The 18,131-nt window shown below is 46.9% G+C and overlaps 6 protein-coding genes across 6 annotated transcripts; 4 read left to right on the top strand and 2 right to left on the bottom strand.

The window, feature by feature from the left end:
• Positions 1–847: 847 nt before the first annotated feature.
• TRV_04309 (uncharacterized protein) lies at positions 848–6,971 on the top strand (the record flags this gene model as incomplete). Its single annotated transcript, XM_003021521.1, has 13 exons — positions 848–1,228; positions 1,283–1,478; positions 1,626–1,744; positions 1,811–2,016; positions 2,098–2,485; positions 2,566–2,640; positions 2,712–2,813; positions 2,957–3,298; positions 3,389–3,632; positions 3,755–5,814; positions 5,902–6,303; positions 6,384–6,582; positions 6,679–6,971. 13 exons carry the CDS (start codon positions 848–850, stop codon positions 6,969–6,971), a joined length of 5,007 nt encoding a protein of 1,668 aa, XP_003021567.1.
• Positions 6,972–7,892: 921 nt separating this feature from the next.
• Positions 7,893–9,892, top strand: TRV_04308 (uncharacterized protein; the record flags this gene model as incomplete). The annotated part of the gene is made up of 3 exons (XM_003021520.1): positions 7,893–8,400; positions 8,562–9,385; positions 9,455–9,892. 3 exons carry the CDS (start codon positions 7,893–7,895, stop codon positions 9,890–9,892), a joined length of 1,770 nt encoding a protein of 589 aa, XP_003021566.1.
• Positions 9,893–10,320: 428 nt separating this feature from the next.
• TRV_04307 (uncharacterized protein) lies at positions 10,321–11,166 on the top strand (the record flags this gene model as incomplete). The annotated part of the gene is made up of 1 exon (XM_003021519.1): positions 10,321–11,166. One exon carries the CDS (start codon positions 10,321–10,323, stop codon positions 11,164–11,166), a length of 846 nt encoding a protein of 281 aa, XP_003021565.1.
• Positions 11,167–11,487: 321 nt separating this feature from the next.
• Positions 11,488–12,474, bottom strand: TRV_04306 (short chain dehydrogenase/reductase, putative; the record flags this gene model as incomplete). The annotated part of the gene is made up of 1 exon (XM_003021518.1): positions 11,488–12,474. One exon carries the CDS (start codon positions 12,472–12,474, stop codon positions 11,488–11,490), a length of 987 nt encoding a protein of 328 aa, XP_003021564.1.
• Positions 12,475–12,991: 517 nt separating this feature from the next.
• Positions 12,992–15,460, top strand: TRV_04305 (uncharacterized protein; the record flags this gene model as incomplete). Its single annotated transcript, XM_003021517.1, has 2 exons — positions 12,992–15,157; positions 15,215–15,460. The coding sequence occupies 2 exons, from the start codon at positions 12,992–12,994 to the stop codon at positions 15,458–15,460; spliced, it is 2,412 nt and encodes an 803-aa protein (XP_003021563.1).
• Positions 15,461–16,032: 572 nt separating this feature from the next.
• TRV_04304 (uncharacterized protein) lies at positions 16,033–17,362 on the bottom strand (the record flags this gene model as incomplete). The annotated part of the gene is made up of 3 exons (XM_003021516.1): positions 16,033–16,948; positions 17,005–17,245; positions 17,317–17,362. The coding sequence occupies 3 exons, from the start codon at positions 17,360–17,362 to the stop codon at positions 16,033–16,035; spliced, it is 1,203 nt and encodes a 400-aa protein (XP_003021562.1).
• Positions 17,363–18,131: the final 769 nt, after the last annotated feature.

Here is an 18,131-nt window from a genome sequence, read left to right as displayed (position 1 = left end):
GCATATCAAAAAGATTTGATTGAACCGGCAGCTCCGATATTGCGGACATGGAGCCCAAGGCGACAAATATTTGAAGTTGCCAAAATAGGAATATCAACCTCAGTTGCTTGAGAGCTAGTGGAGCGGAGATATTGCAGTATTTTTCTCATGGGAAGCTATGGAGATACGGAAAAAATACTCCAGCAATCCCAGTTATTCTTGACTCAGTTTGGGAAAAAAAAAAAAGCACCCGGCACTTTTCCTTTTCATTTCACTTGCCGCAGCTTAGCCATCGATATATATAAGGCGTTAGCCCCTTGCTGAAAATGAAAGCAGGAAGTACTCCGTACAGCACTCCGTATCCTCTCTCATCCTTCTAGATAGTAACATTTTTCATCTTTTCTCCCCCAGTCTTGACAGTAGCCCAGCGGCTGCTCGTCCAAGATGCGCTCGTTAATCCTTCTCGCCGCTTACGCTGAACTAGCGACCTTAGCGTGGGCATTTCCCAACTCTCATGGTCATGCCAATCGCCATAGGCACCTACATCGTTCTTTGACCACTCAGAATAACGATGCCAACAGATGCCGTGATTTTGCTTCGTAAGAACTTGGAATCATATTTGCCAACAAGAAGGATAAAAAGCCTTGGTGATATTTTCTAACGTTGTGGAAATTCCCATAGGGTCTTTGATTATTCTGCCAAATCCCATGAAGATGACAATCTCCCCTTCTGTCCTGTGGAACAAGACAACGCCGAAGCGGCGAGTCTGAAAACAAGAAACGAGCTCCTAGTCTCCGTGGACTTCAACGCCGTTGAAGATTATTCATGCGGGCCTGGTCGCCCGTGTTCAAATGGTATGTTCCCTTGAATGCAAGTGAGAAATATATTTGATACTGACATGAAGATAGGAGCATGTTGTTCCAAGAAGACAGGGTACTGTAACTATGGTCCAGAAGCGTGTGGTACCAATAATGTAAGCCCCAATGAAGTATGCTGGTCCAACTGCGATGCCAAAGCCGAGTGTGGTAGATTTGCCGATCCGCCAGGTAAAAAATGTCCTTTGAATGTATGCTGCAGCGAGTATGGATTCTGCGGGTTCACCAAGGATTTTTGTGAGAAAAAGAGCGGGAAGAACAAGGGTTGTCAATCGAATTGTGACCAGCCTCGTCCTAGTGGAAAATCAGGAGAACAGAAGGTGGTCGTTGGCTATTATGAAGCGTGGAGACATAATGTCCTCTGTCAAGGAATGGTGAGTGTGCCACGCAGTGATGTTCTGACCCTGAACTAATGTTACTTGCTCCAGGGCTTAAAAGATATCCCGGTCAATTCACTCACCCATCTTTTCTTCTCATTTGGGTATATCACTCCTGGAGAGTTCAAAATCACAGGGATGGATGGTCTACCTTATAGGTTGTTCGCCGACTTTACAGCTTTAAAAAGGAAAAATCCAGGTTTGAAAACAGTCATCGCTCTCGGCGGCTGGACCTTCAATGATCCAGGTAGGTTCTGCTTTCATTACTTGCGCCAGGCCCAAGTTGAAGGGAAGTGGATAATATTTACTTCCAGTATCCTCCACACCCATAGCTATTGGAGTCCACCTCAGATATAGGTGACGAGCCGTTTAAGTTGCTGACAACGAGGAACAGGCCCATCACAGAAGGTGTATAGCGATATGGTAAGCTCCAAGGCGAACCGTTCCAAGTTCATCCAGAACCTCTTTGCGTTCATGAGACAATATGCCTTCGACGGTGTTGACTTTGACTGGGTATGTCACTAACCAGGCAATTTTCCTTTTATTGTCATTGAAATCCAAGACCTAAACTTTGATTAGGAGTATCCCGGCGCTGCTGATCGTGGTGGCATCCCGAGCGACGGGAAAAATTTTGTGAAACTCCTTAAAGAGCTGGATGAGGAGAACAAAAAACAGCCCTTCCATTACTCTGTATCTTTCACAGCTCCGAGCAGTTACTGGTACTTGCGGCACTTTGACCTTGAGGCCGTTAATCACGTTGATTTCGTAAACATGATGACTTATGAGTAAGACCAAGTCCAGCCTTATTTCCCGGCATACTTTAAACTGCTGTTGAGTGGACAAGACTAACCAAACTTGAAATTCAGTTTGCATGGTGTATGGGACAGTGACAACCCGATAGGAAGTCATATATATGGCCACTCGAATATCACAGAGATGACACAGGCTCTGGATCTTCTCTGGCGCAACAATGTTCCCGCAAACAAAGTCAATATGGGCCTCGGCTTCTATGGACGCAGTTTCCAGCTTCAGGATCCATCATGCGACAAGCCAGGGTGTCCTTTCAAAGGAGGGGCCGCAGCAGGTGCTTGTAGTGGCGCGTCTGGTATCCTTACTTACCGCGAGATAATGAGCATGGTCAAAAAGGAGAACCAAAGGAGGAGCTTGGCCAAGGAGGACGCAATTAAGCCGTTTCATGATAAGGAAGCTGGCGTCAAGTACGTCACCTTTGGCCATGATCAATGGGTATCCTTCGTAAGTTTCCTAGTATACCTGAGGGCCAACAGCAGTAGCGGTATCAATTCCGCGGAACAATATTATTAACCACCTTCTAGGACGACAAGGAAACGTTCAAACAAAAGAAAGAATTTGCGGCAGAACTTGGGTTGGGGGGTTATTTGATATGGGCGGTACGTCACGAAGTGGAAAGTAAGGAGAAAGGTGCTGATGATGATGATGCTAAAATTGAAATAAAAAATAGATTGATCAGGACGACGACCAGCGTAGCGCGCTTCAAGCCGTCCTTTCACCAAAAGCTCTGGATACGTTCAAGCATTCAGCCAAAGATGCATCGTATTATGAGGTCAGTTTTTATTTTTATTTTTTATTTTTGGGCGAACACATCCGGCGCTATCGGGTAATCACGTGATAAAACCTTCGCAGGCTATTTAGCCGCGCTTCTATCGGCTCTGTAGGTCTTGGCGTTATGCTAATGATTCAGTCTAGGACGCTCATATTCCGAGCTGCTACACGACAGGGTGCGATGGCAACTGTAAAGCAGGATTTATCAAAATTACAGATCAGAAGTGTGGCGAAGGTGATAAAAAGAGTAAGATCTGCTGTCCCTTATCCGGTGCTCCTGACCCTGCAGACTGTACCTGGCGTGGAACGGCACCATTCTGCAACGGCCACTGCCATGAAAATGAAGTCACCCTTCAGTTGAACAAATGGGGTGACGGGAAGGTATGTGTGGATGGTAACAAGGCATTCTGTTGCAAAAGCTCCCTTGCCAAGGACAACACATGCTACTGGCAGACTGATGATTGTCAACGTGGAGACAAGCCCTTGGTAAGGAGCCCTTAACCTAAACATTATAATACCTTCGTTATTTGGTCAATATGACTACTTTCCCGTTATAAGAGCTAATAAATGTTGCAGACATTTTCTGGCAAATGGCTGTCCTTCGACATAGAGATCGAGGAGAAGGTCAAGGAGGTGACGGGAAAGAATCAACCCATCGACCAGGTATCAGGGGATAAGTTGAAAGAGGTCCTAAAAGGACTTGACATATCGAATTTACGATTCTACTGCTGTCCCGAGAAAGAACTCGAGACTTGGAGAAATTGTGCCTGGCATGGCAAAAGAGATAGCTGCTTTGACAACCATTGTGACGTGCTTTCTGGTGTTCAACTCACCTCAGATAGCGGGGGGGTGGTGGCTCATGTGGCATTAGGTTGGAGCGGGAACGTGTTTTCTGCTGCGATCCCAAGGAAGGCGAACATCTATTCTTGCCAGTTCCACTAGAGAACCTTTTCGAACATCCTCCAACGGGTGACAATGTTAAAACCGACTTTGATCTTAATCTGGACGATGAGGACAGTAACCCAGGCTCTACTGCTTTTCAATTCGTTGTGATGACTTCCCCTGACGAGATCCAGACGTCCCTCGATAGGCGTGATGGTTCACACTGGGAGGTATTCGGCTGCAATGACGCTGTCACGGAGGGCGAGCACACTGTCCAGATGGTATGTACCGACTTTTCGGAAAATAGCAACTGCCACAAGATAAGCCTTGGTAAGGGAGTACCCGGAACGATTTTGCAAATGCCAAAAGGGTGTGGCCCTGGTAAGTACGCCGTTGCCATATCAATGGAACCTGCTAAACATCAGTTGATACCCCGTCATTTGGCGAGCCGTGTACCATCAAAGGGTGTTGTTTACGACTTAAAATTTGACTATGATTTCTCTCGAGTTCCTCGTGGCATGGGAAATACACAGATGCGAGTAGACTTCAGCAACCAGGATAACTACTGGGATGAAGTTGTGGCTGCATCGCCATCTAAGAAGAGGAAAAGGTCTCTCGATGACGTCGGAGGCGATCATTTGAAATGGCTGGAAGACGAATTTAGAGATGACTATCACTTTGGGGGGCTTAACAAACGGGACCTTCATGAGAGATGGTTTGGCTCTTCTGTCATCGAGTGGTTAAAAAAGATGGTCACTCCTGAAATCAAGCGTGACTACACTCACAGTATTGATGAGACTGTCACCGCAATAATAGTTGATGAAAACTGGGATTGCAAGAGGAATGGTATCAAGTACGATGGCCATGTCACTGCTAAAGCCCTCACTAACATGAAAATTTCCACGACCTTCGGCTTTACATTGATTGTTCCCAGCTTGCTCCCACCCCTTGACCTCACCAAATCATATCTCACTTTTTACAACAAAGGAGAAATCACCGCCACTCTCACCATTGATGCTATAGCTCGTTTCACGTATAGCAAACAAAAAACAATCCTGACTCTTCCTTTCCCCGGAGCAACGTTTCGTATTCCTGGGATAGTGACTATCGGGCCGCAAGTGCATATATCTGGGTCTATAGATGCCCAGGCTACCTTAGCCGCCAAATTTGAGACTAAGGTTGATATTGCAAAATGGGAGATCCGACAGACGCTCCCATCTGATGGCTCGGAGGAGTACAATCCACAGGATATTGCAAAAGGTCATCCAGACTTAAGCAAATCAGGAGATTTTACTGGCATCCAGAGGCCAGAGTTTTACGCGGGAGTTGAGGCAGCGGGAGATATTGTTGCTAAACTTAATGCTGCAGCAGGTAGGTTTAAAATTCTAACTGGACAAGTTCTCATATATCTGCCCTTTTGGAATAGTACTAACCTGAACCCAATTTTACTAGAATTTGGTGTAAGATTTGATGACGGCTGGGGCATTGGAGGTGCCACAGCCGGTGTCGTGGGTGAAGGTCGTGTCATGGTCAAGATAGCCACCGGCATTAGCACCACGGCTGAATGCCCGTTTACTTACGGCATGCAACTCGGCACTCATCTATATGCCAAAGCTGACGCGCGTATATTCAAGTGGCCTGAAACCAAGTACGAAATTGCCGGTAGGGATAAGGACATTATCAAGGGTGGAGAGTGTCCAAATCTCGGTATTGGATCAGTTGGCGGGGAGAGCTCGCCGCTCGACTCACGTTGGGCCACTGAGAATAATATTACCTCCCACCACATTTCCCGTGACCGTTCCTTGAGCGTCCGTGCCCATGAATTACAGAAACGCGCCGCTGTCTATGGGCCAGCCTTCAGGATTCCAGTTGGTGACCTTTTCTGCCCCACAAATGATGACAACCAGGATATTGGAGATCCAAAGCAGTGCTGGCGTATTATGCCAATTACCAGCAGTTATTCGTATGCCGCAAGCATGGATAGCTATACAGACATTTCTCGCAGGGATGGTAGACTGGAGAAACGTGCTTCTAAAGAATCTTATCTTTGCCATGAGAAATCCAAGATGATTCCTGATCTCTATATGAAGAGTAATTATCCCTCGTCTGGCAGTTTGCCGGTAAGTACATATGATCTCTTGTTTTTACTATACATTGTCTGTTTATGACCTTGTACTCACTAGTAAACTAATGATAACTGTGGATAGAACGCGCCTGCGTACGGTTTCACAACTACGGATTGTACAAACTTTGACTTTGGAGCCCCTCTACCGGCCCGTTATATGAATCCCAATAACGCAGCAGACAAGATTAAATACGAAACCGAGCACGTGCTTGAATTTCAACTCCCTGGCTTGTTTTTGATGAAGCTTAACGAAGATAAGGGTCAATTCGATCACCCCGACCCAAATCAAGTTGACGCAAACGGCCAGCGCAAAAAAATTAGCTTCTGTGAGTATGTCAGACTTCTATGGCCAGACCCGCTCACTATAAATCGTGCAAGAAAAAGTGCAGCCTCGCATATTGCAGACACATTTCCAACGATGCATATGTATAGCGCGGAATTAATCGTCCTAGAGGACAGAATCAACTTCCCATTCAAAGCAAAGGTGTGTCATTCCAAAGGGTGCTGTAGTACTAGGGTTTATTTGATGAGCCAGGCTTCTAAGACTCTGTTTGAATCACTTAGGCTTGGGGCAGTCCATCGGTTATTGCTTCCGAACCTGCGCTGAAGAAGGCGGTAATGGATAACCCTATAATGGCTATCAAAACTATACGTGCTATGATGGGCTCTGTTAAATATCATCAAAGCCAGCAAATCGCCAAAATCCTGAAGGATCAAAAGGAGCGCGTTGGAGCTATTCTCGGGGAGCTTGATAATGAACTGAGTAAGCGCCAACGGACTGTGACTTATACAACGACTCCGGTGTCTACAATAACGAGTCCGTCGACGGTAACCGTGACTACACATTCTCCGACGACAGTTACTGCGACCTACGACGCCTGGGAAACCCAGGGCCTTAAGTCTGAGTGGAAGACCTTCATGGACACGAAATTTGTCAGTGCTCACAGCAAAACAACACGGCCGATCGAAGACTATACCAAAATGTTAAAGGACATGTACCTTGACCCGCAGTATGTTCAGGGCGCCCAAGACAAGCAGGGTGATTCAAGCAAGGTAAAGGATGAGAAAAAGAAGCAAAGAACGATAATATCAAACGTCAGAGAACTTGATGCTGCCGTTTCGGCTCTCCCTACTTGGACGAACCCATTCTAGCCAGTAATATCAACTAGTTAACTCGTTAGCTTAAGCACGGCCAAAGAGCGATGTTAACGTGGCATCATTCTTGTTATCTTCTTATTTATCATCATCACTCTCAAATCGAACACCCACATTTAATCCTTCAAGTCTTGTTACTCCGTAATAGTACATTTAATGTCATAATATTTCAGCCACATAAGTCCATTAGGTACCCAAAGACTATCCGAGGGGACACTTTTCACGCCGCCAATTTGACTTTTACCACCTTCACTAACTACCCAAGTATATAGCCCCTACTCCACCCCTAGGGATATCGTGGCGGCGGCACCGGATTATTATTGCGAGAGAGGACTCTGAGAAGGCTTCTTCCGATCAATTATCGCTACTCCCGACCGGCGGATGAAAAGAAAAGCGCCCACTCGGCACGACACCCACCGTTATATGTAGGTCCTTGTCAGACTGATTCCTGTTGTAGGTTGTCAATTTCAGCCCTCAAAATGCCTGTACCTTTAATTCAATTCATTATTAGGCATCATATATAGGAGTTTGACTTCAGTTCAAGCCCACAAGCTATTCTAAATTTCATAGGAGCAATTCTACGCACTCCTGAGAGGAGTGTTGGGTCGTCATGGGCCCTTCTTCTCGGCCGCTGGCCGCTGGTAGTTAACGTCGGTCGCCCCACACGCGAAGTTGTGGTCCCACAGTTATGCGTTCCGTATGCGAGGTGTTGTTAGTTAGTTAGTTAGTTATTATTATTATTATTATTATTATTATTATTATTATTATTATTATTATTATTATTATTATTATTAGTTGGTTTAAAATTGACTGCCCGCCCACCCAGTCGTGCAGCGAAGTTTCTTTCTTTTGGACCCTCGAGTAAACGTCTCAGCCTAAATTTCCTTCTGCCCGACAAACAATCCCATAAACATCAAAATGTTAACAAAACTACCTCCTGAACTTATCTCGGGCATTCTCTCTAGGGTTGAGCATCGTCTTGATCTTAAATATTTGTCTGAAGTGTCCAAACGCCTCAACGAGCTCACAACCCCGTTTCTGTACGAATCTATCCTCATCACGACGGGCAGGAAAACGAACGGGATTGTAAAAGCGCATCAGAGGGCCGGAGTACTCCATTATACCAAGGATATTCAGGTTGCGAATGATGGATCTGATGAGTACTGGCTTGACCCAGAAAACCCGAGCCAGATGCTCACAAAGTATCCTTCCTCGGGGTGGGAAGCACTGCCGATACACGAGTACCCGGACTATTTCGAAGAGCTGAAAGCTTTAGAATATGAGAGCACCACTGGGCTCACCAGTACGGAGCTGGAAGACAAGAAAAGGTGGATTGACCCGGAACCCGAAGCACGGTTTTCCAAAGTCGTTCGTTACATGGAACTCAGACGGAGAGTCCTGTCCGTTCTAATCAGATGCCAGGAGGGTAAGCTGAGGAGCTTTAGGTGAACTATTAGCCACTACTACTCCTGAATAATCTCTTTTGCTTGATACTAACATGGCGTACCAGATGGGATCGTCGCAGCGTAATTCCCCTTGAAATACTAGGTGACGGTGGGTACCTGCCCACGAGACAGTTATCAATAGAGACCCTCGTTATACGTTCCCATGGGGCATATGGATGCCACATTTATGATACCCATCTATTTAAAAGGCTTAAAAGATTGACATGGGAAGACATGGGTCATAGCTTTCCACTTGTTACCGAATCGGAAGACATTCAGAGGCTCAGAGACTGCCTAGACTCTGTTTCTCATCAATTAGTTTATCTTAAGCTTGGGCTTAAATGGTGGGAGTATTCATTTCATAAGCCAGATGACGAGATGGCCACTATATCACAGGAGATTGTAAAGGCAAGCCCCGGTCCGGACGGTAAAAGGTTTCACTTTCAGAACCTTCAGCACCTATCCTTGCTTGGGTTTAATTTCGAACATGACGCAGTTGACATCGTTGGGGATCTGAACCCAGCAACCCTTAATACTTTAACAATAACTCTTTGTGGTTATGCATGGCCAAACTTCCTTGATCGACTCAATGCCTCGGAAACTCCATTTAATTTAACTACGGTAGAGATACTGTCTTGGGCAGATCCAGAATCAGCAAGCCACGAAAACGAAGACATAATAAGATTTGTCAACGGCTGTCAACCACTTCAAAACTTTTACGTTGCTGTGAGAGATCAAGACGGAGCACTAGAGCTATGGCAAGCATTATTACGACATCGAGATTCCCTTAAGGCGTTTGTTTACTATACGGATCCAAGTGTCGGTACCGATCCAGATCCCACCCCATTTTATGTAAACGACGTTTCGTTTTCAAAGCCCCACAACCTCGACATGGACACTGCATGGAATCCCTTGAGATACCTCAACCTAGAGTTTCTTGGGCTCAGCTATGATTTTGAGTACCTGGTACGCCTCATCCAGCCAATCCTCTTGACATTAGTAAACTATGCGCTGACTTCTCAACCGGTACCATAGATCCCGGTTCTAGCCCCAATCACAGGAAACAAGTATTTAAAGGTTCTACTTATCCGGAGAATCGACACCTGGGTTATTAATGGTCTGAAAGCAGTTGAAAATCCAAAAAGAAGAGAAAACTCGCAGGATGACGGGGATGATGCAGCGAATGAGGACAATTTTCTTAATTTTGATGAACTCGTTCGATGGGCGTTTGGACCGCAAGGATTCTCATCGTTACAAATGATTGGGGTCGGCGACTTCTCGGACAAGGTAAAGCCTTGTGAGAATGCGCTACTCTGTCGTAAATCCAATCCCGAGTGTGAAGAGGTGTTTCCTGGAAGGAATTATCGCTTTGTTACCAGAGATGATCGGATTCAGCAGGAGTTATTTCGGAAGTATGCCAGTGCGATGGTAGCTTGTCCCACGAAACACATCGAGGCTTGGTCGTGGTTGTGATTTTAATACCTTACCGAAGACGTTGGTGATAAATGGGCATGCTAGTTAGTTAACATGAAAATGGTTAAGGTTAGATTTTGTGGCTCACAACTTTAAGTTAATTGAGATAGTTAACTAACTACTAACTAGTTAGTTAGTTAGTTAACTAGTTAGTCACCGCCTAATCGGGGAGTTGCTCGTATCCGAGCCTCATTCACAGCCTCACACAGCCGCCTTCTGAATACGATGAATATCCCTGTTTTCTCTTTAGTCTCAATCGAGGGACTCTTGACCTGGGATATAAAATGGTGTAATGTGCCATGCTATCCGTCTGGGGTGTCTTCCCAACTCACCGAAAAACCAGCCGGTTGATGCACTGAACCCCCTTATTACTGCGGATATATCCTCTACATATACCATACAACGGAAAGACTTTAGCGCTTGTCATTATGACTGCTTATGCTATGGACTCGAGGAAGTCGGCAGAGCTTCAAACTGAAGTCAACCAACTATCCGAGAAGGAAGTGGAAATTCTCAAATCCTCCGCTGCGTCTGATACAGATGTGGAAGGCGAGGCACCACCTACATACTCAGAGTCCACAACGATCGCACTCCCCCGGAGTATAAATCAAGCTTTTACTCCTGGACGATCGCTCTATATTAACTCTCGCGGAATTGGCATGATTCGTTTCCCCACCCCGTCATCGGAGTTAGAGATCGCAATCCACAACCAAGATGGATCATTAGCCTATGTGTCAACCAGGGACAAGCTCTGCTCAGGAGATGCAGTTCTATCATCCCCAAAACTCGGCAATTTACTCAGTACCACCTACTTCTTTGGGCCTGGTCGCCATCCTGTCCTCCGTCAGCTATATCCAACACCATTTAATGGGGACAGTCCTGATACAAACAAAGACATCACTGTGGCTGGGAAGTTTATCTCTCGAAGTGCCGATTTTGAAATGCCAGATGGCTCAAAGTTTGAATGGAGATATGTTCGACTAGGCTATGATGGGGGTGGTAGAAGCAAGCTGCTAGTCCTTGAGAAGATTGAAGGTGAAGGAGATGGATCGCGCAAGAGAGTTGCGCAACTCCTTCGAACTAAGGAAACGATTCCGCAAGGGAGTTCAAAGCATAGAGCCGGGTGTGGTGGAGAGTTGGTCCTGGATCAGGATGCTCACCTCAACATTGACGAAGCTGTTATTGTTGGAACCTGCCTGTTGATGTTGAAAAGAGAGGTTGATCGCAGAAGAGCCATCCAAATGATGGTCATGACTGGTGTGGTTGCTAACTAGTATTGACGTGGGGTGGTTCTTTATTTCATTGTCTTTTTAATTCATTCGTTTCCTACTGAATAGCCACGATTGAACCTGAATTCTTGGTTGTAAGACTATCTCCTTGGTTACGATTGCTGTATATACTTCCCTTCGATATTGATTAAATTGAGTACCCGTTCTATTACCCAATCCTATCAGTTTCTGAGAATACTGAATGTGATTCATCATTTTAGCTACAGGTAGACAATCTTTGCAATAAGAGTGTGAGATGTATCAGAGCCCACAGCAGAGAAATGGTGCAAGATTAGGAGGAGTGTGTACGGATGAAAATAAAGATATTTAGTCGACAAGGGAGGCCACTCGTTTCTCATGGGCTGCCTTAAGTTTCTTTATAGCATCAGCAAAGAGCGCATTCGAAACATATACCGGCATAACCTGAACAAATATTTTCGCCATCCAGTGGGGGAAACAGCCTGAAACAAACGTTTCCCTATCTGAGCCAACCATTTTCAATGCAGAACGCGCAAGTGAGTTAGAATGGGGGACCATCATTCCATCCTTAACAATGTGAGTGGCGCTCCTAGTCTCGCCAATTATTAGGGCCTGGACATTAATATCTTTCCCCTCAATTTTCATTTCCATGCTTAATGAGTTAGAGAAAGAAGCAACAAATGCTTTGGTACCAGCATATACACTGATATAAGGGGATCCATGCGCCCCAACGGACCCCATGTTCAGGATTAGCGAAGGCAACCGTTTGTTACTTGCAGCCGTCATAGAGGTAGAGTGGTCCAATAATGGGATAAGGATGCGCGTGAGTTGTACCATAAACCGGAGATTAACGTTGAGTACAACGTCGATCTGCTCCCCAGTATATGACTCGTAGGCCTGATAAAGACAAGAAGGCGGTAGGCAACCCATCCCGCCAACATTGTTAATTAGAATCAAAATGTGGACGTCTTTCAGCACCTTATGTAGGCTAGATAGGGTAGACGAGTCCAGTAAATCTTTTGATGCATCACAGACGAATTTGCGGGTCTTGATGGTTGGGTACTGATTCTGTAGGTCATCGGTTATAGCCTGCAGTTTCTCGCTATTTCGACCGTGGAGGATGAGGTTAAAACCACTTTTTGCTAGCTCATAAGCCATGGAACGACCAACTCCATCGGTGGCTCCGGTAACAAACGCATATGTTTGTTTGCCATCATGGAGGTACTTGTGTAGTTTTGATGGACGCAGGAACTTGTATGCCACGGAAAGGAGATTCACGACGATACAGACGGTTGTCAAAATTCCTATACACGCAAATACTCTTTCCCACACCATCATTTCCAACTCTGAAGTTTTAGCAGATAATCCTTGAATAACTGGATGCTTTGCTAGTTGCAGAGGGGTTGAAGTCGAAAGAAGCTCTTTGGTAGGCCGATAACTAGTCTCTTAGTAACTTAGTTGTACTACTTAAAGTTCGTCAGCTAGTCAACTTAACTTGCCTGGTTAACATATCAGTCATGGCAGTTATACACCAATATTCTGACCTCATCATATGTGATTGTCGGTAATCAACGCTCTGCCTCCAAAACAATGGCCAAGCAGCTGGATACGCACCCTGTGCGTAGTATATGCTTTACTATTAGCCGCAGTTAGTGGAAACTCCCAGCCCCTGTCGTGATCACCCACGTGACCGTAATCTGACGTCACTAGGCGCGCGTTTATTAGTTAGACGCGTTTCATAGTTAGCCGATCAAACTTGGAGAACGCGTTTGTCAACAAACATTCAACGTTGATAACTTGGTCAGCCTTTTCGGTCAAGCGCCCCAAGGAGTTTTTATTTCGAGAGCGCAGCATGGCTCGATCAATACGGAAGACTCAGAATGAGCTTACAGTATCCACCGGTGGGAGTTCGGACTGGCGGTCCCTGGACAATGAGTTGACTGAAACGGGGCTGGACGCAGACGAGAGCAGTGCATCTACAGGACAGAAAATCGCGGATGGCTTTGAAAAGGATTATGCAATTGGTATCTCATCCTTACTTACGCCAGTACGACCCAAACCCTTTCGCAGCCTACCCAATGATATTCCAAAAAAACGAACAAAAGATTTTATATCCAACTCGCGGTCCGAAGGGCATTCAACCACTGCTCACCATATCAAGCACAATGTTAACACTAAGGACTCCGAAGGCCCCAAAGCGGCGCTTATCCAAGACACTTTGTCACGCGGCCTGGCTGACAAGAAACCCTATCCTCTTTATCCATCACAACCCACTTCGGATCTTAACATAACTGCTGAATTACGAAAACTCTGGGATAAACCTACTTTAAAACCACATCCATTTCCCCGATTACCTGACAGTTCAATAAAACCCAACATTAAAGAGCCACCAAGTCTCAATGATCGAGCCCGATTCCATAATACAACGAAGACCAACAAGACTATTCCAAATCCCTCATCAGGACGGAGTGGTTCTAGTAGATTCGGCGCAAGGATAAAACATATCGATGGAACGAGTGATACCCCAAGAGCAGGTAGACGACGCTTTCATCCCAATTCTCCTTCATCGCCTATACACTCTGACATGCTGTATGATGATGGGACGAGCTCCATCATACATACTTCAACGGGCATTTGCCCACCTATAGCTTACGGCTCAAGAAGGGTAGTAGCATCTACTCCAGGCCTTCCATTACCACATTCCCGCACCGAAGGCCACAGTAGTGATGGAATACACTGCCCAAGGCCTTCATCTCAATCTTGCAATGTACCTGATACATTCTGGAATGGTTGGGATCACTGCTACAATAGCTCAAAGATTGCGTATCCGGCACCAGTTCAGCTTTTTGAGAGTGATACTACTACTTCAAAGTTTGCGGACAGTAGGCCATCTAAGCAGGGCCTGGGGTCAATACCCAGGCCGAGGGCTCCTTTACGGGATCTTTCTAGTAATGGGTTGAAGATAAGGGACACTCTTGGGAAAGAAGCTCAGACACGCCGTGCTAGCCTTGCTAGCTCACAGAAGGAAAATCTCCGCCCACGAAAACGGTCCAGAGACACCCGGCAAAATAGTCCTATAGGCGGAGGAGAAGATTTTACTAGAGAGGTTTCTGAAATCTTTACAAATTTTGCTGATACTCTTACTGGAAATCGTAAGGTCCCCAGCAGCCCGGCTTCCGATAGCAACACAGGTCACCTTGGAAAGCAAGCAACACGATTCCATCGAAATAAATCGAATGGCAACCATGACTTTTTGTCCTCAACCGACGTCTCTTCAAATTTAGATTCGAAGCATTATGACGAAACTGGAACTGTGGTGCGCAATCCTGAAACGAGCCTCTTGCCATTTGGTGCGCCTGATACCACTGCAGATACCTATGCTGGTGATAAACTGCGACGCTCCTTACCACGAACTGCTCGGTTCTCTCGATCTCGCTACTCTACCGCTTCAATCACTGACTTTCATCCCGCAGGCGTGGACTTAACATTGACTGTTTCTACAGATATTTCGTCTACTCCGTTTGGCCAAGGAGCCACCGTAGATAACACTCATCATAGGGAACCTGATAAGCCGCTCGACATGTTATCTGACCTTCAGTCACGTCTACAACGTTTAGAGATCGAAAGGGAAAGTCTGAACCAGAGTATCCGACAACTAAACCGTGAGAATCTTGCACTGTCTGCTAGAGTTCAAGTTTTGGAAGCAGCCAAATCCACTGGGGGAGTAGGACGAGAGGAATTAAACAACGAAGATCTCAGCATGCATATCCTCTTGCAACCCGTTGGAAAGGGCAAAAGGTCTCCAGAAACGCAAGCACAAATGCCAACCAGTGGTGTTACAGGTCTATGTGGCCAGGAAGCCACAGATGAGAAGACCTGTCGTTTCCAGGACGAAACTGACGTCCTGGAAGCTACAGACCTGTCTACAAGGACGGCAAACGCAGGGGAGTCGGTCGATCCTATCTGTGGTTCGTTAGGTGAAGCACACGTGGACTACACCATATTAACCCTAGTCGATGTATGTCTGTTTGCTATCTCCATTCCATAAGAATTCAATTGCTAATCCATTTGACAGGATCATGAAGTAGAAGAGCTGAGAAGAAGCTTGGAAGCATCACGGATAGACCGGACAGCCGGCAAAATCCATCACATATCCAGCGCTAAGCACGACATCTCCATGCCTCCCCTATCTCAAGTTCTTGCGAATATCGGTGTTGGAGTAGAAAAGGAAGAATATCATTCTTCTGCTAGCGAGGAAGACATGTGCACATTACCTCCGATTAAAAAATGGGTGCGGCGTGGATTACAGAAAGATGTCTAATGTCTACGGTTGTTCACCATTTGAAGACCCTGACGAAACCATTTTCAGGGCCTCTCTCTTTTCAAAGTAGAATGGCCTATCCAGTAGGATAGTATACGTGGGTCCAGTATATAGCTTGCTTGCATTTGCAACCTCCCCTGCACGATATGCAACGCCTAAGGCGACGTCGTACTCCTTAAATTCTGAATAAGTACATAATTGCCTGGGCCGAGGAACATTTGCCTATGAAGGCGTTTGGACACAGCCATTGTATCTGGGGCGAGAATCATTTTGACTGGGACTGCAGGACTGTATGTTGGACTTTTACCGATGGAGCCTGCTTGTGAGCCTGCCTGTGGCCATGTTTAGTAATCAGCAGTACCTTGAAGGTTACCGTACTCCTGGTCAGTAGGTCATTTTTGAGCTCCGTATAGGCTCATGCCATTATTGCCCCATGATAGTTCTGTTTCAGCCGGGCGATTGAAAATAGCTCCCAAGGTTGTATGGCATACCATTATACAGGATTCTTCTTGCTGCTTCCTGTTTGGTCAATGGTCACGTTAAAGCTAGACAACTAAGGAAGATATGACAAGCTAGAACACATCATCGCTGTTCTTTGAGATGGTTTCCATTCCCTGTGCCCGTCGTTTGGCAGGCAATGAAGACGGCGTAGAAAGCTTTGCCGGTATTTTCTGTGCTGGAGGTGTTCCTCTCGACGCCGGTGCTGCGACTGATTTGTCCCTTACGGGTATCTCCTCACTGACAAAACAAGCAAGGCCTGCAAAGGCCTCTAGGAGCGTCCTTTCATAATATTCTCGTAAATCATAGCCACCAGCCAAAACCCTCGTATCCTCACGTAGCGGGTCAAGATATGTTGACGGATAGTGATCACGGAGTTCATAATAGTCACGGCTGTTTAGTGCTGCAGCACCGGCAAACGGATCATACGGCTTCTCAGGTTCAGGAGTCTTGATCTTCCTTAGGCCCTTAATCAACCCTCCACCGGCGGCTGCAGCATTGCCTGCCCCGGCAGCCAATGGGCCTTTGTTCGCGCTCTCTGCAGCTCGTAAGGCAGCTTGCTTCCGCTTCAACCTCTCTTCCTCGCTGCGTCTGGCGGAAGATTTCTTCAGCTGATGGGCTCGTTCAGACTCACGGGCAACTGCTTTGGCCTCCTCAGCATCTCCAGATGCGAGGCGGGAGATTATATCCTCGCGACTGGCAATTTTGGCCTTCCTCTCGTTCTCGTAGTCCAGCCTGGCAGCTTCACGTCGCCGACGAAGCTCCTCCTGCTCCGCGGACTGATGAAACTCAAAAGACTCATTCTCCTTTCTGGCAAGGTCCTTGTTATGACGAATAGAGGCAGAGTTTTCTGCGGAGTACTGGGCGAGTTGGGCTTCCGTTTTGGCAACGTCGATGTCATTTACGAGATTGGCTATAATCTCCTCTCGTTGTTCAAGAAAGTCATCCCATGCACGTTTATTGTCGAATTCTTCTTCTCGTCGGTTCAAACTGCGAAGGTGTCAGCGGTTACCAAGGTTGGCTGGAGACTTCCTGGGGTGACACACATGCCCATTACCCGTTTTCTGATATCGACTTCCCTCTCAACCGCAAGGTCCCCAAAGGTTTGCTTCCGGAATTTATTTTTCCGTAGGGTTTTTCGGCAGCCGGCAACTGGGCAAGGAGCAGGGCCTGAAGAGAATATGCGGTCGACACATGACTCGCACATTTTATGGTAGCATTCTGGGTTGATGAGAAATCGCATGTCCGGATTGAGGTATCTGGATGACTTGCAGACGGGACATACTTCTATATCAGATATCCGTGCAGGTATTAGCTACCTGAGATGTGGTGATCGGAGCTGCACAAGGTATACGTACCGTCATCGTCTCCCCTCTGGAGGGAGCCGTTTGCTCGGGCTGGCATTGTAGTTGACGTGGCGCGCAAGCAAGAACGCAGGGCCCTTCAGGAGACAGATGGGCAGGTAGCAGGGCCTGGTAGCATCGAGGAGTGCGCTGACTGCAGCGCCCGAGCAGCACAGAGGAGAGAGCTGGCGTCGCTTGCTTCAGGTTTCCAGGGAGGAGCTCGTAACTAACTAAAAAGCCTCTAATCACGTGATAGTGACATGGGAACCCCTCGGGACTTTTACTGGCCCGAGCTCCCCGGCGATGCTTGTTTGACTATCAGATCTTCGACTTCATCCTCGCGGGCGTTGGCATCAGGGCAGGCCATGGGAGCCTTTGCATCCGCCCACGTTCGACGGTGCTCAACCGCTGCTGTCAAGCGCTCCGACTGCGATGCCGCGGCGGCCCGGTGGCATCTCCCGCGCAGCTGCCTCGCCCTGCTGCGGGCGGCGTATCGCGTCTGCCAAACCTCAAACATCCCTCCGTGCTGGTCTCGGGTCCAGCCATCATCCACCCGCCAAGCTCAGGCAATGGAGTCGGGTTTTCCCACAAGGTTGCGCTTGGCTCGTGAACAAATGGCGAACGAGACATTTCGAACAGAGAGAGGGAGAGAGAGCTTTGAGCGTGATCAAAGGGCGCCCATTATTTTCTTGCTTCTGCGCCTTCCGTGGATCTTGCCTCGGGACGAAAACGATGTTCCCATCAAAGGCAGCGTCCTCGACGACAAAACACAAGGAATGGAGTACCCCACGCCAATATGCAGCCCTCTGCATACACACTCTACGGGGTGG

This window comes from Trichophyton verrucosum, assembly GCF_000151505.1.
Source record: "Trichophyton verrucosum HKI 0517 chromosome Unknown contig00344_1.f1.exp, whole genome shotgun sequence".
Taxonomy (NCBI): Eukaryota; Fungi; Ascomycota; class Eurotiomycetes; order Onygenales; family Arthrodermataceae; genus Trichophyton; species Trichophyton verrucosum.
Note: the sequence above shows the minus strand (reverse complement) of the source record. Positions and strands in the feature narration are given on the sequence as shown.